Genomic DNA, 24,377 nt, shown 5'->3' on the forward strand with positions numbered 1-24,377 from the left:
GAAACAGTAAAATAATAAATGAACATACGAAAATAATTTACTCACATTGGGACCCTTTGAAAGCTAATTATGACATATGTATCTAGAGAGCATAGCACATAAGAACAACAAGTAAGGAAAATATATTGACATTCATAAATACACATATATATAATTGTAAGGGAACGTATACATAAGTTAATGTAATAGCATGCAGCATGATTATACATGGTAGTGAATTCAAAATGGCTCTTTCTAGGTATCGCTAAGTTGGGTGTCTATATGTTACTTAATAAATATTTTTTCAGTGCAAGAGAGAAATTCTTATTCTGTTTTAGTTCTTGTGGAAGCTTACTGCACACGACGACTCCATTAGCTGTAAGTTTTCTATTACCGTATATGTTTTTTGTTTGCTGAGTGAGATAGTTTCCTTTTACTTTGTTGCGGCTTTCGTAACTAGAACATACAAAATGTGATGAGCAAACTGGATAGTTGGTGTAAATACTAGAATGGACCATAAGTGCTGTTTTATAATTAATTAGCATGCTGAATGGCATGATATTTAGGCTTCGGAAGAGTGGCAGCGTATGTGCCGTATAGTCTGAATTTGTTATAAAGCGGATCGGTTATAAACACCTTCGCTACCGCTGAGGGTAAGTTGGGCGTGGTGTGGAAACGGCGTGTGTGTTGTTCCTTTCGGTGCCCCACTCGGCGCTCGGTGCCTCCCTTCACAAACACAATTATATTGAGGAGGCAAATGCATGGTGTTATACGACACAAAGTTATAAAAAGTGAAATACTTATTGAAGTTCATTACGTGCCTGGACGTCCGAGGCATTGGAGTAGCCACCCTGTGTGATTGGGACAGCAAACTCCTGCATGAAGACCGGAAGGGTGCCCAGCTTGCCCGGAAAGACAAAGTCCAACAGGGACCACAGCTCCCTCAGGTTGTTCTGGATGGGCGAGCCAGACAGGATCAGCCGGTGAGGAGTGCGGAACTGCAAAATGCACACTTACATTTTACAGAGACCATTTGTTCTATGCAAACTGTGCACCTTCGTACAAAAGACAAAAAAATCATGCAGGTGCATAAATCGGTGAAAGCGGCGCTGTTAAAGGGACACTAAAGGCAAATAACAATTTCTGTCAGAGTGAAAGCTCAATGCATGACAACTTCTAAAACGGCAATATTATCAACAGCAGTGCCCTACTTACCGACAAATTAAGCTAAATGTATCACATGATGAGCGCCACGAGTGGGACATTTTCGAAGTGATCCCGATGACGTATGAGAGTCTGCCTATAGAATAAATCACTAGTAATCAAACTAGCAGCAATAAAAAAAGAACCTTCCGTGCATCAAAAGACGTAATAAAATGCTGTTTGTTCGTTTCCGTTTGATTCATGGAAAAAAGAACCTCTGTGGCGTTGCCATGGGGAACGGCGCGTGTGGTTCAAAGGTTCCGTTTTCGCCGAACTGCGCTTCGCCCGGCGCCCTGCGTCGCTCACGTGGTCGCGTCTCAGTGGTAGTTTCAGTATCGCGTACTGACAGAAGGTTCAACAAAATGCCGCATGCAATGACGCCGGCACTAAGAGCACTCAGCAGCATACCGCGTTCATCGGGGCTCAAGTCGCTGAATTGGAGCCCAGCGTCGCGAGCTAATGTCTCGTTGTCAAGTTCTCCATCCACATCCATTGCGGCGATTGCGGCAAGCTTCGATGGCCGTTGTTGCTGCTGTGGGTCCCGCTACTTTCGCTCTGCTGCTACTAGAGTCAGCGGTCGCGCAGTAAAGGCAGGCAACGTTGGGCACGGCAGTAGTGACGTATGAAAGTCGGATTTCAGGCGGGTGATTTGAAGTGCGCTAACGTGACGCGGACCACTAAAACGTGATTTTATTTCAAAATAAGGACTTCCTTGGCATAAAAGTAGCACTATGAGGTTTCTGGACCGCTATTTCAACAATCAACGTCTACTTAATATTTGCCTTTGTGTGTCCCATAGAGTTTCATACAATAACCTAGAGAGGAAACTGGCGCTGCGATCGTTCAGCCACCATGGGAATGATGGGAAGTACAGGCTTCGGATTGGATTACGTTAGCTAGCGAACTGCTTACGGATCTTTTTCTACAGTTTCAGTTTCGTTCTTCGCGAGGCGTGGGCAGTGTGGTGCGTTGCAAAGCACTCAAGCAGTGCCTTTGTTGTTCAAAGAGGCTGAACACCGCTAGGTTTCTTAGTTTGCTGCCAAGATGCAGCTTTACAGGTTGTATTTGACAGTTTTAGCAAAGCGTCGCGCACTCACCGCTGCGCATTGATGTAGCGTCCCATGCCAGTGCAGGAAATTGCATAAAGTTCAGGTGTTTTTAGACGCGCTACTTGTCAAAACTCTTTCAAATCGACTGCAAAACGACGGCAACGCTAAGTAGACGCACCCTCGCGCTCCTCTGACTCGACTTCACAACAAAACGAGAGATGCGTTGGGGGCAGGCCACTTGGATAGACGCATCTGTCATCGCAGCAGATGATACGTTAAGTGTTTCTCACTCAATACGGTACTGTTATTTCCATAAATAGATAATGCGTACTTTAGAGGGAAAGACAAGCGCATTTGTTTCAACTGTTGTAAAGAAAATAATTCATTATATTGTGATGCCAAATCTGGAACACAATTGCAGAGCAATGCATACCCTGGTGGTTGAATTTGTCCAGGTTGCAGTTCTATCCCACGTTCATGCAAACTTTTTGCAATAAGTTTTACGTACAAAAGAATAAAGCAAGTTCGAATTAGAAATAACTTCATATCGCTTTGTTTTACACTCGGCAAACGAGCGTCGCGAATCTTAAGAACCTAATCCATCCAAAGCAAATCCGAAGCCTGTACTTCCCATCATTCCCATGGTGGTTGAAGCGCCGCTCAAGGAGCCCGCGTAGACACTAGCGCCAGATTCCCCTCTAGGTATTATTGTAAGAAACTCTATGGTGTGTCCTTTTAAGACAAAGTGATAAATAATACCCAGCCAATTAATTGTGATAACAGACATGATCGCAAAAGTCATCAGCCACAGTGCAGGGCAACATTCTTGAGCAACAAGTCTGACTAATACCTTGGCATGTCAACATATGTGTATATATATATATATATATATACGTAGTAAAAAAAAAAAAAAGGAGGGGGCGAGACGAATACTTGGTAAGCGAGTAAGTCATTGTACATGCACTTCCACAAACAGCAGCCTCTCCCGTGGGCGGCTATTCATACACGCCGTCTACATTAAAGGTACCGCCACCCTAACACACACAGAACGCAATGCTCCCAAGGATATAAGCATTGACGACGCCACTTGCATGGCGCAGTGGCCCCTGGATACTTCCCCGGCTCATGCTTTTATTTTTCTTCTTCTTTTTCTCCCCTCCCTCCTTTTTCTTCTCCTCTCTGTATGTCTTTCTTGCTTTTTTTTCTCGTTTTTTGTACAAGACTGTATAAATATGAGTGCAAGCAACATGTACATTCCTGATGAAGGCCAGGCTCTGGCCGAAACTGTCGAAATAAACATTTCCGTTGTTACTGTTACTCACGGAGGATCCACTTCACTGTTTTCAACACTACGGCCACTTTCGCCACCATGCCTGCCTGCCTGCCTATATATACGTACATACATACATACATACATACATATATATATATATCTATATATATATATATATATATATACACACACACACACCAGAATTTCCAGCGCTTGTAGGGGGCCGCCATGTTTGGCCGACCGAGACGCCGCGGTGCGAGCATTTGCTTGGGGGCTGCTGAAACACGCTGGTGTACAGCACAGTGCAACACGTTTGTGGCTTTCAGTAGCGAGCGATGGCAGACTCGCAAGTGCTGCAGCCGCTCAGTCTTCTCTGAATATCGGAACGTGCATCTTCCTTCGTTCGACTACGTTTTCGAACAGTGGAATTGTGCCAGGGAGCTTGCCAACCATCATGAGAACGCTGTGGGAATCGAGTGCACCCTCCCCTTTGGCGCCTCGTTCCCCAGCTAGCGCGTGCTGGCCCCATGCGGCTCGGGTGGTGGAAACCGCCATTAATCAGCGACATGGCTACCGTGGCTACGCCACCAGGCCTTTTTGCTTGGTGCGGGCCATGCGTCGGTCTTCCCCGCACGACGCCACGTGTCCGGACATGTCTGAACACTGCTCGCAGCTTACGGCGCTAGCCTACGTCATTGCGCTTCGCTGGTCCTCACTAGCCGCCAGTGACAACTCCCTTCCCCATGAGCTCGCTTCTGTCTGGCGCTGGCCTGCCCGCGTATTATGCTCTCAGGCCTGCACGAGAGGTTGATGCGCTGCTCTGGCAGGCAGCTTCTCATCCATGTGCTCGACTGCTGCCCCTTGTGTGATAGTCGTAGAGCCACAGGCAAGCGTACTCGATTGGTCTTGCGGAGTTTCCTTTACGGCCTGCAAGCCCGTGATTGTCGTACTGTGCTGCATCTTGGGTTAATAAACCCGTGTTTGTTGACAACCTGCCTCGAGTGCCTTTTCTGCGCCATGACGGAGAGTGGACGAACCCGGCCGTAGCGTCTTTGTTCGCTGCGGCAGTGGAGAACGTCGCGCCCTTTCCCGGTCGCCTCGTAGGGTAAGCCTCGTGCAAAACCTATGTCCACAACATTCAGCAACATCATCACGAAGGTTTGAATAGTTGCAATGCCGTGCAGTTGTCCATTTTTTTTTAGAACTGTATCATATCAAGAAACGTTTTAAACTTACGCATTTGCGCATACTGACGGCCAGATGAGACCTAGTAAGCTGTATCTACTTTATTTTTTCCTAAAAGGAAGCAGCGACAGATATTTTCGTGCCACACTACCGTCCAACTTTGTGCTGCACGATGGCTCTTTTCTGCTCTCTTGCAAAATGCAATGGGAGCAATTTAATTAAACGATTATGTCAGTTTTTAATGCAGAATGCTGTAGCTGAGATTGCATGCAGTTTCTAAGCGAGATTACTGCGAAAGCATGGCCTGGCGTAGTGTCCGAAGCCTCTTCTAGCAAAGCTAGACGCAGTGCACATGCCGGCCCCCAAGCTCTGTGTTCTTAAAGAGCAGAGTCTGCAAAAACATCCCGTCGCACAACTCGCACAAGTGCTTTGAATCACGATCAAAACCGACGAAGATTACGTTTGAGTCCAATATTGATTAGGTTCAATCCTGACCGAGCGGCGCACACACGTGCATTTTCTATCGTGACATGCCTTGGTCTGCAATGACAAGATCCGTGTCAGACGGGCACTTTCGATCACGATTGAGCCGGATGAGGATTTATCGCCTCGGCCTTTCTTTGCTGTCACAGTAAAACTTCGTTGTTATGAAACCACAGGTCGACATGCCTCGCAGCTGTGAGGTTCAAAATACATATGTTCTATGGACATGAAGTTGTAAAAAGTAAAACAGTTCATTACATCGAGGTTTACCTGTGCCTTTTTGAACAAATTTATAGCCAAGTTGGCCGCATTTTGGATTTCGGAAGCACGCCTAAACACCCGCGTGTTGAAATTTCTGTGCATGTTAATAACTGAAGCTTGTTTCCACTCGGCAGCTGCGGTGGCGCCTGTAAGTCTTCAGGAAAAATTGAGAAACATTAGTTAATTGGCTTCACAGTTTGAGAAAATATCTGGTGAGGTGCATGGATACTGTCTTTCTCATTTCAAGATTCATCGTTGTCGTTCTAGTAATTGTTTATTCTTTTTTTATCCAGTAGGTGGTCCTGTTTTAACCCATGCACTTGCAGTGCAGCAGTTTGAATAGGTAGAAAATATGGCCTCCTGTGCAAAAGCACCAGCTCACTTAATACTTATCGAAATCAAGGGCCTTGAAAACATCTAGAATACACGCTGCACAAACACAAGCAGCTCGTGTTCCTGTGAACGTTTCCACTTCCCTTTTCTCTCGTTGTCCGGACACCCTACGACAGCGCAGTGCCACCCGAACGAATTTTTGTACATTGCACTGCCGTTCCGAGTATGCGGCAAGCAAGCAGCTGAGACCGCAACTTTCGAGCAGCTCTGAAAGCACTGACACAAGCGAGCACGTGACGCAAGCACGGCTATCACCTCCCACCATCAGCAGCTCCCGCCGTCGTCTGCACCACCAGGTGGCGCCTGGTGCCAAGAGTAGCGGCGCAGCTGACACTAGCGCTACGAGGCCAAGAAAAATCTGGTCTATATATCAGAGCTCGAATCGCAATTCACTAATAGTTCAAAAGCTAACAGTGGCTAACTATAACAAAAGTTCAAAATCAAACAAAAGCTGGCATACGAATGACCAGGTGAGGTTGGCAAGTCCCGAGAGCGAAGGAGTCAAGCTGTCCCGCAGAGTGCTGGCGAGTCTTCTTGCGTCGGATGAGATTGCAGAGCAATTTTTTTCGAAAGTCTAGTTTCGCCACACACGCAGGTGGCATTCTCAGTATACACTGGCAACAAATGAGCGCAGATCAACCAGAGTCACATACGTCCTTGTAAACGTCCGCTAAGGGGCTCCGGTTGTTACTGCAAGCCGATGGTTTAGGACGAATGAACCATGATTCCAGAAGTTTTCTTTTGCCCCACTTTCGTTCATGGGCCAATGTCACTGCATCGTTTAGGTCGAAGCTATGTCCTGTGCAGGGGTGTTCATGGGTGTGTAGGTGGAGAAACGGCTGTCATTTTGCTAATAATTGTTTTGCTAAATCATAGTAAACCTTTTGCAGTCATGAATTCACCTGTCATTTAGAACGTTTTTGCGTCTAAAGAGATGTTGTATGCATCCTGCACCCGCAATTTTCGCATGGGAACAGATATCTTTTTTTCCCAGCCCACGCGGCACACAGTCATTTCATAGGGCACTCTAAGATCCATGAGGGGACATCTTCTGGAAAGGTGTATATGTGCAGTGACACTCGACAAAGGAATATCGTCCTCCGGGCAATGTTCCTTTTCGGGAAAGCAGATCGCACATTGACTTTTCGAACATAAAGGGTGCTCTCGCACACAGAGTGCACAACTCTGATGTAAACGTGTGTGACCCCCCGAAAATGCACTGTCAGGGCAGTGGCATCACCCTTTGCATGCCCACACCAAGTCGCTAGCACCGCCGGGTTGAATTTTGGCAGTGTCATTTGCTTTGTAAATGGTGTGGTGCATTGTAGTCTGCACAGTGGGCGCCATCAACAAAAGCCCCAACTACAACAGCACGGTTTTCTGAAATGTTTTCTCTCCTGCCGATTTAACGAGCCAGCGCCTCTTTTTTCTTTTCTCTCACTCTCTTTTTTTTTTGCGGCACTCATCTGAGAAACTGCAGCTAATCGCGGGGGCCACAAAACTAAGAACTTAGTGCGGTGCCACGTGTTATCGGTGCAACTTCTTTCGGCAAAGGCTCCTTGAGACCAACGAAATGGGCTTTCTGCAAAGTACCGTATATTGCCGATTATAAGTAGACTCCGATTATAAGTCGACCCCCCAACTTGCAACCCCCTCTAGGGTGAAAAAAAAGTTGACTCAGAACACAGCCTCATGCTGCGGCCATAGCTCACCAACGAGTTTTTAAGAAGAGGGAGTGATGCAAAGAAACATTTATTTGCCCGTGAAACATTGCTTACGACTCGTCATCACTTGAGAGAAGGATGCAGTCACGGTCATTGCCATCGTGTGAGCCACTGCTGCTGCTCGCCGTCGGAACGGGTGCCGGTGGTCGTGAACCCAATCTCGAACCGCCTCCTCAATGGCAGGGTATCGTCCAGACTTCGGTCCGTGAAAGGAATGGCGTGCAGCAGCGCACGCAAAGATCTTGGTCCTTTGTTTTCTCCATTCCCTCATGCACTTTTCCAACACATCAAACTTGCGCCCTGCTTCAATGTTGCTTTCCAACTCTGCGTAGAGGATCGCTTGCCTCTTGAAAGCAGCGCTGTACTGTTGCCGGCGCAGCGGTGGCATCTTGGTGCCCGTTTGGCAGCGTCGCAAATCGCGAACACCACTGCTCGCAAGCAAAGCAAAATGCAGAAATGGCGAACAGGTGTGAATGCAAAAAGACGCGAAGGCGCTTGTGGGCGCATGTGACTAGCATACCTGCCAACCTCGCAGCATGAAAATTCGGGAGACCGCAGCAAGGGGGGGGGGGTTGCATAGCGGAAATTACTGACACTGGAGAATGACATCAGAAAGGGGCAAGGATGTTTATTTTGAGCTGCTTGAACCAAACTTTACTTGTGAAGGCACCCGGTTGCGGACTTCGCAAGCCTAAAAAATTTGTCAGAATACATCTGCTCAAAACAACGTCTGGTATGGTGACTTTTCACCATGAGGAGGTCACCTAGAGTCTTGTTTGAAAGTGAAGACCGAAATTCGGTTCTCATCTTCTTAACCATGCTAAATATCCTCTCACATTCAGCATTGCCGTGTGGAACGGCAAGCAGCTGCAGCATCACCTTTGACACTCTTCCAAATTTCACTTCTCCATCAATGCTAGTGATTCTTCCCACTTAATTCTGAACACTGAACATCAATCCTCTCTTCATTTAGAATGTCCTCAGAAATACCGTGTGCCTGCAGTTCTGCAAATTGCCCTTCAAGAGCATCGAACGCTTCTACTCTTGACTCATGCTTCACCTGGGGCAGAAGTTTTTCGGGAAGGACTCAATGAAGAAGCGAAGGCTTGTGAAAGATGCGTCGTTCAAGAACTTCAAATTAGCGACTTCCGCTTTATTCAAGGTTTCAATCTTCAGTGGAAATTTGTGCCGTATAAAGTCACATGTGACAGTAAAGTACTTCCGAACAGTAGAAAAAAACTGCTTCTCCCTGGCACGCAATCCTTCTAATACAGACAATGTGCGGCTCCCGAGGACAAGATCTGCGTTGGCTTTTTGGTTCTTTAGATCTTGATAGGGAGCCTCCAGTGGCGATGAGCAGGCCTTAATGGCAGAGGGATTGACAAACCTAGCCAAAAGGTCCCTTAAGAACTGCATCAAGAGGGACTGGAGCAGATCAATTTGAGGTGCCTGTCACTGAAGTTGGGAGTTGACTTTGTCAAACACAGGGATGACAGAAAAGGCCATAAGTGAAGTTTACATCAGAGGTCAGGAAGTACAAAAGCCGTTCCTCACTGGTCAAGCTGGCACGTCCAGTACCCTCAGATGAAAGCTTCACTTTCTTTGCCGGGGTTGCATCCATCTTGCCGCTTGGCTTCTTCTATTTTTGGTGATCTCGCTGGACTTCGTCGCGCACATCTACCAAAGCTGCAGCTGTCTTGGGGATCTGGTACGACCCAGAGAGTTTGGGCAGTGCTCGCTTTTCGGCTTTGTCTCCTTCAAAAAGAAGCTGACCAAGGGCTGCCACTGCTCCAGCAATCTGGTCAGACACTTTCCCAGCGATAGCCACCGCGTTGGCACGCGTTTCAAAATCTTCCGCACCTCCGTGTTGTGCATCCCTTGAAAGTCAACAAGCCTGTCTATTCGCTTGGCGCTCTTCTCAAGGTAGTAGAAGGTGTCCATGAGCACCTCGTCAAATTTTGCAGGTAAGCATGCGGCTCCTTTCTCGGCCGCAAGATTTATGAGGTGACACAGGCAGCCAACGACTATCAAATTTTCTTGGGTTTCTTTTAGCACAGCTGCCATGCCATTTTTTTTGCCGATCATCACATTGGCATTGTCGGCAGAAAATGCGATGCAGTTCTCAATCGGTATAGTGCAGACCACTTATAACGTAACCGCATATAGTGCAGGACCGGTTATAATGCGGTCTTTTTCGACTCCCGTTTACCCTCCCATAGAACCGCATGTATACGCATACCGCTTATTGTGCAGTCCCCCAAGATGAAATACCGTTTATAATGCGGTTGCGGGAAAATATTTCCGACAAACGCGGTAGCGAGTGCGGTTCTCAAAGGAGGTACGCCGCTGGGGAGGGAGCGACGAGGTCGTTACAAAGGGCGAGGGCACGCACAGTGAACGAACGAGGGGCGGAGGGAGGAAAAAGACCGCGGCAGCGCTGTGCGGGCTCGCCGAGTGGGGAAGGATGGTGGTTGCCTAGGCGACGGAGTAGCCTTTGCACCGGCGGCGGCAAGGCTCCGCGGCCGCTTGCCGGCAGTGCGTTCCGCGTGCAACGTACGATCGCGTCCTCATCAAGCGCGCTTTAAAGCAAGTTTCCTGTCGGGAAAAGCGTCGTCGTTATCACACTTGCTACAGATATCGCGTTTGCTACCTCGTCCGCAAATTGAAAAGTTTTGCGGCTTCATGACGCGGGCTTTCGCCTTTTCTGCCAGTGCGCGGACTTAAACCTTGGCGGGCTTTTGTCGCCGTTGATCTCCCGGCCGCGAACACAAACTTCGTATCACGCGCGCTGTTTTTGGGTTAGTGCTTGAGTGCGATCTTTTCGACCTCCGATCTTCTTGTCTTGGACAAACTTCCCGCGACTACATGCTGAACCGCAGGCTAGGCCTAATCAGCGTTGGTTGCTTTTCGGTAGCGGTCGCGGGCGATAAAAGTTGCGGTTTGGTGCGGAATCAACGAAACTTTTTGCGATGGCTGCACTTGAAGGGAAGGGAATCATATCGTTAATGAAAACGAGGGCATGGTTGGCACATGCAGCTCTCGAATGGTGGTTCAATGTCTTGGACATCGCGTGCGCGCCCGTGAAATCGAACGATCGGTACCGCTCAGCACGTGAAATTTCGGTCGCGATTCGACATGGTTTCGGTGTAATGCGCATACGTCGAGGTAGTCGGCGAATTTCCGCGATGGCACTTTGTTTTGTTTGCTTTTTTCCCCGTGTTCATTTCGTTGGCAATGCGGGTCTTTGGCGCTTAATTTTTGAACATTCGGAGATTTAAGTGGTTGTAAGCGCCCCAAATCGCATATGTCGAATGTCGGACACGCGAGGCTACATGCTCAACACGTTTTGCGCAAGTGCAGACTTTGAAAAAGGTTGTTTTGGTTATAGTGCGGTACCGCTTATAGTGCGGATATTCGCGACTCCGGCGACTTACGTTATAAGCGGTCTATACTTACCACGCGATTTGAGCGCGTCCAGAACGAGGTTTCCAATCTTTCGGCCGGTGGCCTCTCCATGGAGGTCCTGCAAACAAAGCAGTCTGCTTTCCACGTTTCGCGATTCCTCGATGTAGTACGTCGCCACAATTGGGTACATTTGCGACCCGCTGTCGTTGCTTCCGTCCACTGCGATTGCAAAAGCACGGCGTTTCAGAGCCTCCATCATTGTGTTTCCGGTATGTGCAGCCATTTCTCCAACGATGGCAGTGATTTTCATACGTCCGCACCCGTACCGCTTCGCGTCCTCGCACTTCGGGAACATTTTCCGAAACAACGGCCCTGCATGATCACCAACGCTTAGAAATGCCATGAATAGGCATTCTGCGCGCATCGCACTGTCTTCGCAGCTCTTTTTGGAAAAAGCTGCCAATGTTGCCTTGCCCTTCCGCAGCACGAACGTAGTTCTGATGCTTCTGTGAAGCGATGTGCAACTTTATATCGGCCTTCCCGCCGTGCGACACGCTTACATCAAAGGCGCACGTGGTACAGAATCCGTACTTCTCACCTTTCCGCGAAGTCACAAAGCACGGAAACTCAGCTGTGTATGAGTCCAGAAACACTTGCAAGCACTTCTTTGATTTTGACGCTGCCATCAACCTTCTAACTGAACTCTGGAAACACGCAACCTCCACAACCTCGGCAGACGGCGTAGGCGTAGCATACAAACTGCGGGGACCGAGACTGAGACGAAAAAGTTCTGGCTAGACTCAACGGAAACGATTGCCGCAAGTGAACTGAATGGTGGCCGGAGCGGCAAGATTGCGACACGCAGCGCTGTTGCTCCCAAGCACGCCGATATGGAGAGTGCAAAGCACATTGGGGGCCTCTTACCGCCGGTCTGCCGACCACCCCTCCTTTGGAAAATGGAATGTGCTCGAGAGTCTCGCCGTCTCGTTATCGGCGCGCTCGTGAACATACAGCGCCGCGGCTCCTGTGGCCGTTCACTTTTGGCATTCTTTTTTCGTTGAGACTACCTTTTCCCTCGCCTTCTTTCGACACGGTGACGAGCGCTTCTCACGGCCAGCCTTTGCCCAGATGCGCAGTGCCTAGAAAGTACTCAGCGGTACTCTACGATATGGTTACAATGAAACAGAAGTATAGTGGCAAGTGCTCTTCCGCAGCACAGCCACTGCCGAAGCAGGAAAGGCTGACGTATGCACATGATCTTAAAGAAAGAGAAAACAAAAAAACCCGCCTCTGCTGTGGTGGCCACTTTTCGGGAGATTCGAGATGACATTCGTACAATCGGGAGATTAGGTCCAAATTCGGGAGTCTCCCGGACAATTCGGAAGAGTTGGCAGGTATGGACTAGTCATGTGGTTAAGTTCCCCGCGAAGTGTTGCCAGCCCACACAGACGCCAATGGTTTGTCAACGAATCGTTTCTATTGTATGAAAACAAAACTGCAGGGCGCATCGCAAGGTAAATTCCTCTTTATTCATAGAGCATCGTTCGCCCTCTATCAAAGGTTTGAAACGCTGCTTTCGAGACCGTGTTTCCCAAGCAATCCACAATAATGCCGCACGGCGGTGATTTTTAAACGCGCTCCATAGTTTCACCTCGCGTGGCTTTGCTATAGTTTCGCAATTGTCGTGGCAGATCGCAAAAATGTCTGGCTCCGGAAGCAGCGCACACGCGGTGGGAGATAGCTGTTGCCGCGACTCCGCTGCCTCTGTGGCTGATGTTATTGATTCGTTGAATAGCAGGAAATCCGAGGACAACGACCTTTCGTCAGACCCCACAGTTAGATCGACTTTACGATTCCGCGTATAGGTCGACTCCGATTATTGGTCGACCCCCGAACCTTGGAAGGTCATTTTATGAAAAAAAAAACGTCAACTTATAATCGGCAATATACGGTACTTACTTTTGCCTTCGAAAAACAACTCCCCGCTGTCTGTACAGGGGCAAGAAAATAAAACATCCCTGGCCAGCTGTCAAAGATGACCACTCCTTTTTGGGCCCTCCGCTAGCATGATATATGTTCATGTTCAAGACGGCCCGACCGCAATGGTGTATTCACAATACTGTCTCCATAGCTTAATCCTGGGCGTCCGGCTAGTCAACAATAGTTACTCATTCGCAGTAGCACGGCTTAGCGTGGGAGAGCGGAGCCCATTAATCAGCGTGTCGCTGCATCACAAAATGGCAATCCACGGCACTACACCTCTGTTTGCAGGGTATTTCTGACGGTCATGCGGTGCGTAGCCAGTAACAGGGCCACCATGGGCGTAGCGAGAACAGCCAGCCAAAATTAGCACTGTTCACACCGGAAAGGAATTGTAGAAAAAACATGGTTGATCCCTCCGTCATAGGAATTGGAATAACACGAAAGTAAAACGTGCCCTTATCCGCGATGTGCAGCACCTATAGGGGCGCCACTGAAAGCCGCGTAGCGGCGGCCGTTTGAACCGCTGGTCGGTCGCGTAGCAGACGCTTCGTTTGCGCGCGTGCGATTTGCCGCTGGTGCGCGTCCCAGATAATTACTTTTGCGGCGATAGTGTGCGCAAAGGAGCCGCACTTTATAATAGTGGACATGTGTCCGATGTCAAAGCTGTGTGGGACGACAATGTACGTCACCATACGTGCCAAGTGTTTGCCACAGACAAGCGTCAACAAGCTTCCCTACGAAGTGGAGCTCATCGTAAGTACACAGCCTTCGTTATAATGCCGCGATCAATAATGCCTGCATGCGTTGACGTGTGAACCAACGTTTTTTCTCGACGCAGTAGCTTCGTTTGCGTGCCATGTGTTTGTATAGTAGATTTTGAGGGAGTGCTGTCGCACCGTCGTATAGATTTCACAGGTGCGGCCATGCGAAGGGTCAGTGCTGGTAAAACTTTGAAACCAGCACGATAAACTTGTGAAAAAATAAACGATACACTTGTCATCATCGGTGCAGAAGCGCACAGCGAACATTCTGCACCGATGATCGCATTCCAGTGCCATCAATAGGTAGAATGCAGCCGATTTCGTCCAGCACACGTGTGATTCCACAGCGCTTTTGTAAAGGAGCCGTCACCTTCCCCACATTCTCTGGCATTGCGCTTCGCACCATTCGTTTTTCTAGAGAGCCTAGGCATCGCGTCCTCACACTAATAACAACCTCATGTGCATTGTAGCGTCTACAATGCAGGTGAGGCGACCAAGTGTAAACGTAGTAGCGTTCACTGAATACGTAGCGACATAAATGGAGAAATAAAAACATGGTAATTGTTCTAACACTGCCGTAAACAAAGCGCGATTGCTTACTTTCTACGTCGTACAGCCGCAATCCACCGCCGCCGTCGCTCTCGCTCATGAAATAGCATCGGAAACCTGTAGAAGTGCGTTCCTGCGATTTTTTGTGTGTGTTTGAGCAGCCGACAACGCAGCAGTTATTTTTTGACATCGCTGAGGCCCAACAGAGTCATTAAATCACGACGAAAACACATCATTCCGTGCACTCGCGTAGACGCTCGCGGGAACACTGCTCGCCGGGACCCGTCGGCGCTTCCGAGCCGTGGCGGCAGATGGCGTCGTCGGCGCTTTGCGCATCGCCTATAGAAGTAACTAAATGTTTACTGTACATTGATATAAGAGAGCTTGCACAATGTATATTGATGCCTGGCAGCTATAGCACCGTTTAACGCGAATGCACCCACTTTGATGCTTGGTGGTACATCTCCATGCCGACGACTAACATCCATGTTCAATGATTAAACAAACCCTTGTGGTAGCTGTAGTAGTTAGCGGTGAAAGCGTAATCAGAGGACGAGTTTTGACAGCCAGAAGTGCGTCGCATATTGGACGCAGAACTTGGTCGCCATCCTGTGGCATGTTAAAATGTGACTGAACACCATGGCCGCACTAGACGGAAACGCAAAGCGCGTCGTGCCGCCCCAGTAGCCCGGCCGCAATTTTTCTAGGGGCAAACGTGGTGTTACAGCCAGGTGAGGCAGGCGCGCGTCGCAGAGCTATTTTTGGTTTGATTAGTGTGATGCTATGAGCGAGGCCGACGCTTTTACGACGCTTGCGTTCAGGTCGCCACCTCGCGGTGTGTTAAGGCATTGACAAAATTGCACTTCTATTGAAAACGTGCCGAATGGGACAAACATGTAACGCGTTGCAGGTACTAATCGTGGAAGCCACAGTAATGACGAATTACTTTACTTTGCCGCTCCCAGAGGGCCACACTCCCCCGCCGACCGGGAGAATGGTAGATATAAAAGGCGCGTTTGTAAAGCCTCTAGAGTCTGTGACCGTCGTGCAGTGGATAGCGCGCCCGGCATCTGTTGTTGCGGACCGAGCGGTCGTGGGTTCGATGCCCGTTGACGGAACTTCTTTTCTTTGCCATCTGATCGTGTACATTTTTTCGACGTCATTTCCATGACGGAAATACGTCAGTGAAGTCTTGGTGGACCCCGGCATAAAACACTTTCGTGTTAAAAATCCACATTTCCAGCGAAGGTGGCTGTTTTGGTCAGCGGTACATGACAGTATGAAAAAATTTCTAGGGGGGTTCACTCTCTCTTTTTTTTTCTCCAACGCGTCGACATGTGCTGCTCTGCTTGAGGCAGCGTCGTTGTACTGTGTTTACCCATGCCTGCCACGTCGGTGCAAGCCATGTCCTCGCCATCAGATATCCTATGAAAGGTGGATGAGGAACAAAAGGAGAAGCGGATGGTCTCGGCGAAAGAGCTAGGCCTCACAAAGTCAACAGACACGATTTTTGGGGACGCACACACCAGGCAACTCTCCGATTTACACAGGAGACATGAATTTTTAAGCAAACCTCCCGATTGTGCGGACACAGTCGTAAATCTCCCGAAAGACATCCCCAACTCCACAGCGATAAGAAAATAATAACAACAAAGGATATGTAGCGGTTCTAAAATTTTCTGGCCTTCATCTATCGCGTGCAAAGCACTCCTTAAGTCAGATTCGCCGCAGTACTCTGGTGTCATGCGGAAAAGCGTACTAAGATTAGGTAGGGGCTACTGGCTGTCACGCGTCACAACATATCTGGTTTCATTAATTACAAACGCACGCACCGTATATTTACGAGTACAAGTATGATCACTGACGTCTAAAGACTTTACTGGCAATCAGTCAGAGCTGTTCATGATGTTGCTGCAGCCCTGAAAAACAATAAATGAAAACAAGCGCCAACTTTTTTTTTTGTTGCATACTGATTTCAGGTGATACAAATATTCTTGGTGATCCCGCAAGATTCATATCCCTGAGGATTTACTGTAACTGGTATCAATGCATCGAGCTACTAGCTGCTAACTCATGCTGAGTTCAGCTAATTCACTATGAATAGCAGGGAATTCTACAGGGTGTTTTTTTAGATAATACAGATTTCTTATAAAAATCCTATGACATTAAGGCTCCGGTCGTTTTCTTACACGAACTCTACGTCGAGGCGGAAAAACTGTGCCCCAAATGAAATTTTTTTAAAGTTTATTTATTCAATACTGTGGACTCGTGGTCCAAGCAGGGTGGTTAATACAGATACAAAATACAAAAGTAGCAGCAATGACAGAACAACAGCAATACGAATGCAAGCTGAAGAACGTTATTTTGCAGTCAGGTCACATGTATTGGTAAGACAGTTCCATTCACTAATGGTTCTCAGAAAATATAGGGTTAAGGCATTTTGGTGGTGGTGTCGGGTGGGCCTGCTGTACTCCATCTCACCGCTACTGTTCAGGGCTACCAAAGCTACGGTGTGCAAGTAAGCCACCCGCTTGCGCAGCAAAACATACTTCCATATATAACTGCCTTACAAGTGGCAGGGTTGAGACATTTGCGCTTGTTTGGCACGTGTTACGTCACATCGATGCGCGATATACTTCATTCTTCTTCACATTGATGTCGTGTGCCTTTATTGCTGCGTCAGTAACCGCCCGTAACTGTGGTTACAAATCAACATGGCGGCACCCAAGCAGACGCGACCGCCCATTTCAATCCGAATTTGCCCTCGCTATTCGCCTACTGCACTGGCAGCAACAAATAAATAGTGAAATGAGCCATTGCTTTGTGCCATCTCACGCTGAGGACAATACATCAGGTACATTTGGTCATTATTTGCGAGATCAGCTGTTTGTTTAGCCACGCCTGTAAGCCTAACATGCCAGGAATTAGATAATGGTTCTTAGAAATAGCGCAATATAGTTGCGAATACACTGCCGTCAAAGCATCAGCCCATTAATCTGAAGCAAATACAAGCGTCAGTAACTTACGGGTCAGACAGCGCACGATGACAACTTGATAAATTTGAAGCAGAGAGCACCAGCAGCGATGGGTGCAGCCATTTTATTTTTTTGGCGATGTCATCTGTTCGTTACTCGCCCTACGCGTGCGAGCAGATGCCAGGGGGATGCTGAACAGACAACGCAACGCAGATGAATACACGTAGAGGGGCTAATCGCCCTTCTTACTGGCTCTGGAGCCCTGCAGCCTTCACAGTGCTGAAGGGAACTTCTGAGATGGAGTATAGTTAGGGGTGTCAAATACGCGGATGAATCTAGAGCTACCGTAAAAACCGGAATATAGGTCACATTTTTTTTTTAAAGACAGCCTTAAAAAGTCAACCCCTGTCTTATATACCGGTCATTGGCAGAAAAACTTCACAAGTCTGGCCACTATGGGCAACTGCAGTCAACTGCCTCCATCGCCATCGCAATCATCGGCCGCTTTGTTTACTACCAGCCTTGTGCCATGGGCGATCTCATTTTGCACTTTTGTTGTTGTCTTGTGAATCTATTTGGGCTCGGAGGTGCTTTTTTTCTCGTTCTCGACCGTTGGCCTATGACAGTTCACAATAGCGTTCAAGAAAACAGTAGTCGAGTCTGCGCAGGAACGAAGAAATCTGGTCTGAAGTGTGTGAAAGGTGTGTTGGGATGCTAGCGCACGTGAACGCGAGCGGGAGCTGTGAGTCACGAACAACTCAAAGTTTATGTTAGTATGGGTGTTCTCGCTGCTCCAATCTCGCCGGATACTATTTCTTTGTTGCTTCATGCGATGCCGGCAGCTCTGGTTACAGTGGCACGTATCCCTATGAGCAGCGGGCAGATCCAGTGCACCATAGAAGCATTCGCAACTGGCAGACGCCGAAGGGTCACATCGCGACAAGCAGCAATCAGAAGAAAACTTTGTTTCGGTGCCAGACCGCAACGTACCTAGAGCTGGAGACTAAGCTTGCACAGTTGAACCGGGAGCCACGCTCAGGTCGTGATTGCTACCTGGGACCTCAATGTGCATTCAAATTAATGCTGTCAAGACGGTTGTGACGTTTTATGAGGATAATGCTTGAGCCCATCTTTTGGCTTTCTGCCATGCTATGTGGAACTTACGTGCGAACACACGTGTAAATAAATGGGATTTTCACTGCGCACCATTTGAAATTGCGTTTGTTTCACGGTAAAGGCGCCTTCTGATACTTCGGCTGTTCCACGTCCTTTTTTTTTTCGATTTTCAGTAGTTAGAAGTGGGGGGTTTGACCTACATTCCGGTCCGACCTATACCATATATACTCGCGTAATGAACCCACTTTTTTTTCAGAAATGTTGATGCAAATTTGGGGGGAGGGTTCATTAAGTGGAAAAAAAAATTGCGGTAGGTATAAAAGTTGAGATTTCGCATGACGGTGTTCAGAAGTTCGATAATTATACCTCAATCTTTAAAAAGTAAGCGTTTACACGCAATGTATGCGAAAAAAAAAAGCTTTATTGATGACACCAACCGGCCACTTTTTGGTGCTCCTACTCGCTTCCATCGCCGTGGGTGTCTTCCTCGCTTATGTCGCCTGCTGCCGCCTCGTCATCGCCAGACCACAGCGCATCGTCTTCTGCATAGAGTTTCCTACAATACTTACCAGAGGGAACTCTGGCGCTAGTGTCTATGGGAGCTGCAACGCATGGCGCTTCAGCCAGCATGGGAATGATGGGTAGTACACGGATTTGTTTAAACTTCGTACTTTCGGCTCCGTTTGGCTGGGCATCGCCTGCATCCGCTTTGTCGCAAGATGAAGTTCAGCAAACGTTCAACAGTTCCACTTCACCACTTAACCTTTTTTAGGCTCACCAATTCAAATCTGGTCCCGAAGCTCACAACGATCCATTCTTTTATCTGAAAGAAAACCAAAACACAGCAATAAACAAAGCCACAAGTGCGTTCGAAGCCCGCAAGTACAAAGACTAGGCAAATCCGTGTACTACCCATCATTCCCATGGTGGCTGAACGATCGCAGCGCCAGAGTTCCCTCTAGGTAATTGTAAGAAACTCTATGGTCTTCTGTACCGTCCAGGCTATTGGAGATCCCAGTCTTCTTGAAGCTCCGGACAATCATATAGCTCGGAATCTGGCTCCACACCTCCAGAATCCAGCGGCACAACATTTCGATGGACGGCCTCCTTATTTTGCCGGCAGGAGTCGGGTCGTGGTTTCCGTCGGCCATCCACTCTGTGTACAGCCACCGCACGTTGTCCTTAAAAGGCTTATTAATGGAAATGTCAAGGGGCTGCAGCACGGACGTCAGGCCACTGGGGATCACCGCGATCAGGCTTACTGATAGAACCATGTTGCGAATGCATGGTGCGCCGTTGCTGCTTTGTTTGCATGCCGCTGTGCCTGCGTGGCGCTACAAGCAATAAGATTTCTTGTGCGTTCGACAGATGGCGCTCGGCTGCAAAAAGGCGCGACTTTCAAATTTTGACTCTTGTCTGCGTTCGCGTTGCTTGCAACTTGTTGTTAAGCGATGTTTTTAACTTTTGTAGCGTCGTCGTTTTGAGATATAATGGCATGATTTAACGTTGTTTCGATCTTCAACGACATTATCAATCAAACCAAAATCAAATCACCATATAGACACAATAAAAAAAAAACTTTTTTTTTCTTTTCCGAGGACCAAAGTGGGGGGTGGGTTCATTATGCGAGTGGGTTCATTACGCGAGTAAATACTATTCCGGTTTTTACAGTAGTTCTTTATTCAGAAGTTGATAAAGAAATTGTAATCTAGTTTTTTACCTTCGTGCATGTAATAGGGGAATGCCACTGGCTTGCATTAAATCAGAGGGTGAGTCCCCTAATGCGGAAACTTTGTTAAATATAAATCTTACAGCCTTTCTTTTGAAACGTTCAAGAGTATCTATGTTACGTTTAGTGCAAGGGTCCCATATTATCCACGTGTACTCTAATTTTGGTCACACAAGGGCAGGGTAGCAGAATAGTTTAACATTTGTGGGAGCAGTTTTAAGTTTATGTTTCAGGAGACAAAGTTTCCAAAAGGCAGACGAACAAATATTATCGATATGGAGATTCCAAGATAAGTTAGAACTCAGTGTCACACCGAGATATTTGTACAAATTTACTTGTAGTGGCGAAGAGCTTGATATGCAAGTATATGATAGTGGATTTTTTTGGCGAGTTACTGGAAGGCACACACATTTGCTCGTGTTAAAACACAATCCCCATTTTTTACACCACTCATGTATATTACACACATCGTTGTAATCGTTACTAGAACTAATTTCTTTAACCCCTTGAGGGTTTTCGCCATACATGTACGGCAGAAGCTTCCTGGTACCAAAGGTTTTTGCCGTATATGTACGGCATGGCGTTTATTTTTAAAACGCGCTCTTCTTTCGATCATTTCTCTTGATTGGCCTGTGCTGCCACACTTCGAGAATACGGGGAATTTTTTTTTATGCGCCGATGTCTTTCCGTTGTATTTCGTTTTTGCTTCCCAAAACGGCGCGCCGGCTATCGCTTGCCCATCCGAGCGCGTTCGCGGTGCAGCAGGTTTAAAGTGCACGCCTTTTTTGATCATTTCTCTTGCTTGGCATGTGCTGCCACGCTTCGGGAATACAGTCAAACCCCGCTACAACGAAATTGACGGTGCTTGGAAAAATGTTCAAGCGAACATTTCGTTGTAGTGAAATCGAAAAAATATGGCTGACCTGAGCTAGTAGAACAGTGAAACTTTTATTTCCAAAATTCAAAAAGTGTCTGCTGCTTCGTTTGCGTCCCCAGCAGCGTCACGACACGATTCTCATAATGCATAGCGACGCCACGTTGAAAAGCACGCAGAAACAACGGCTTCCGCGAACAAATCAAACAGGCACAGGCGCGCAACACGAACTGCACAGTTGCACTAATACGCTAACACTAGCTATTCGCCGACAACGGCGACATGCAGGCGTGCTATCGCGGAGCGATGACTTACGCCTTATTCTATGCTATTCTTATCCACCACTCACGGCTGGCTGATCCCGTTGATAACGCGGACGAATTGTTGCTCCGACCACCGGTCGCACTGGCCAAGCACGATAAGCACGAAAAGCATTGGCATTGGAAAAGGCATCGTTCCGCGACTGCACCCCAGGGCCGCTCGCATTGATAACGCGGATGTACCGTCGCTCTGACCACTAGCGAAGCGCGAAAAGCACGAAAAGCATTGGAAAGGCATCGGAAAAGGAATCGTTCCACGATTCGACAACTGAGCTTTGGCTTCGGATTGCCTGTGACTAAGAAGCAACTCAAGCCAGTTGCGAAAGCAGGGCAGTCTGATCGCCGTCGCTATCAAGCAATGGCGGCTCCCATGCTCAGTCAACAGCAGTGGTTTCTGGTTGTTCCAACACGCGATTTAGACTTTGAATTCGTATTTTTATGTTCTAAAATGCATCAAAATGTCCGAGATTGTGTTTATTGCACGGTAAATTAAATTTTTGAGCCCGGAATGCATCGTCAAATTTCGTTGAAGCGGAACGGCAGCAGAAGAAGTGTTCGTTGTGGCAAGCATATTTATGCATTGGCTCCTATGGACTGTTGACGGGGAACCGAGAATTTTTCGTTGTACTGGAAATTTCGTTGAAGCGGAGTTCGTTGTAGCAGAGTTCAACTGTACGTGGAATTTTTTTCATGCGCCGATGTCTCTCTGTTGTTGCTTTTTTTATGCTTCGCAAAACGGTGCGCCGCATGCCGGCTATCGGTTGCACACCTGAGCGCGCCCGTGGCGCAGTTGGTTTCAAACGCACGCCTTTTTCGATCATTTCTCTTGTTTGGAATGTGCTGCCACGCTTCGGGAATACGTGGAATTTTTTTCATGTGCCGATGTCTCTCCATCTATTTTTTTGCTTTCCAAAGAGGCCCGGCGGCTTTCAATTGAGCATCAGAATGCGCGCACGCAGTCCGGCTGGTTTCGGTTTCGTCCTTCGGGTGGTTTTCGCTTCTTGCGCCCGCGAAGCAGATGGCTGTTTGGTTTCTAATCTCTCAAAGGGTGACCGCTTGTTACTATCTCATTTATTGCTCCCCGGGGCGCGATTACATCTGTTTCCGTGCGGCGCTAAATTACACAAACAACGCCGCCGTGATTGCGTTTCCTGTTTTAGGTTCTCGGAAAAACTAACGTCTTGTAGGCGATAAGACTAACGATTACTGCAGCTTTTTCACTCATTTTGCCTTCCGGACGGGCACACAACCATAGAGTTTTCTTCCATGCGCTCACTGATGCAGTTTGCTTACGCTATGGAAGCACGCGCCAGTTGCTCTGCTGCCGTTGAGTTGAGCAGCGATTCTTCCGATGCGGACTATGGCCAAGTGCCGAATCAGAATGCGATTCATTGGATTTCAGTTTGTCAGACGAGGATTTTTTGACGAGTTCAGACTCCGATGACGATCGAGGAGCGACATCTGAAAAGCGTGCGCGGCGAGCCATGCTTCAAAGACTATCACAAGCTGAATTTAGTGATAGAGCACAAACATTTTTAACCGGAAAAGTACTCTGGTGCGCTTATTTTTGTATGTCTGTGAGCTGTGTTTAATACAATGCATAATTTTTATTTATAAAAAACTGTTGAATTTTTTTTTAGGATTTTGCTTGATTTTACTACGAATAAACCATGTGTATGTAACAACAAAAATGATTTTTTTGTCACTTTACGGTCATGAAAAAAAACTTTAGACAATATTTTTCTGAAATAGAATGGTCCGAAGAATGTATTTCAGCAATGAAAAAATTACACATTTTTGGACGGGATTTCACGAAAAAATTCGACCCTCAAAGGGTTAAATAAAATACAATCATCTACAGACAATCTTATTTCTACACTAGGGTGAATGACATCAACAATATCATTAATATGGTATAATAGAAAAAGCAAAGGGCCTAACACACTGCCCAGTGGTACACCAGATGTGACTGGAAGACAGTCCGAATGTTGGCCCCTACATCAACGTATTTTTTGCGATTACTTAAATATGCAGAAATCCAGCAAACAAATATTTCCGGAATACCTATTGCTCCAAGTTTGAAAATGAGTTTACTATGAGGAACTTTATCGAAAGCTTTACAGAAATCCGAGAAGAGCACCGTTTCTATCGAGGGTTAATGCAAGAGAATGAAACAGTGCGACGAGTGGAGAATCCTTTCCGAAACCCATGTTGATATTTGGTCAGTACAGAGCGCTCTTCGAGGAAGTTAGTTATACAGTCGATCCGGATATATCGAACTTGAAGGGGATCGCGAAATAGTTTGGTATATCGATAATTCGAAATATAGAATATGCGTATTTAAGGCTTATATTAAGCATTGTAGGTCTCGAAACAGTTTTCGGAATTCGTAGCAAGCGCGAACATGACGATTTACTCACAACTAGTACTATGCTATTAAATAACAAGGTGGCAACTTCTTTTGCAAGTTACCGCACTTTATTCGGCACGAAACTAGTCCGTAAACTAGTCTTGCTTCTTGCGCGCCGTCAAGTTCATCAAGTCATCTTAAATATCATTGAAGCTTTCCAGATAAGCAAATTCAGCACATTCAGCCACAACAGCGTTGATTGACAATGAACGCCGATGCAAGCTCTGGAGAGCGGTAAAAGGTTGCTTAGCGGTGGCATTGGCATCTTCATAACCGCACGGGTCCACTTCCGCGACATCGGCAAAGTCGGCCTTGATCTCGGCATCGATATATTCAGAAACAGCGACGTCGTCATCAGCACTAATGAAGTTGCTTGCTGTACGCCTATCCGAGAGCGCGCCCGGAAATGCTGAGTCACAAAATTCACAGAGGCACCGTAGCCGTTGTCAGTGGTCATGACGCACCCATAGTCGTCACCTGGCACCAAAGCCCACAAGAAAACAGTTCATGACGGTGCTTTGCTTGACGTCGTTCCAAGCACCAGTCATCAATTTATCACTACGAGAGGGTCAATGTTTAGTTCGACTCCCGAATAAGGATTTGTCAGGAACAAAGCGAGAAGTACACGAGTCCTCAAGCCGCAAGAGAACGCTGCCTACAAACAACGAAGGAACAAGTCCCCACTGTCCTTACCATCGACATTTT

General features: G+C 47.4%; 1 protein-coding gene across 1 annotated transcript in view; it reads right to left on the bottom strand.

The window, feature by feature from the left end:
- Positions 1–810: 810 nt before the first annotated feature.
- The window catches only part of LOC119400575 (DNA excision repair protein ERCC-6), a gene marked incomplete at its 3' end in the record, with an annotated part of 295,855 nt that continues 272,288 nt past the window's right edge, over positions 811–24,377 (bottom strand). Inside the window, 1 exon segment of the mRNA XM_037667637.2 lies at positions 811–977. Coding sequence (XP_037523565.2) covers positions 811–977 — 167 coding nt within the window.

The sequence above is a fragment of the Rhipicephalus sanguineus genome, chromosome 7, assembly GCF_013339695.2.
Source record: "Rhipicephalus sanguineus isolate Rsan-2018 chromosome 7, BIME_Rsan_1.4, whole genome shotgun sequence".
In the NCBI taxonomy this organism is placed as follows: Eukaryota; Metazoa; Arthropoda; class Arachnida; order Ixodida; family Ixodidae; genus Rhipicephalus; species Rhipicephalus sanguineus.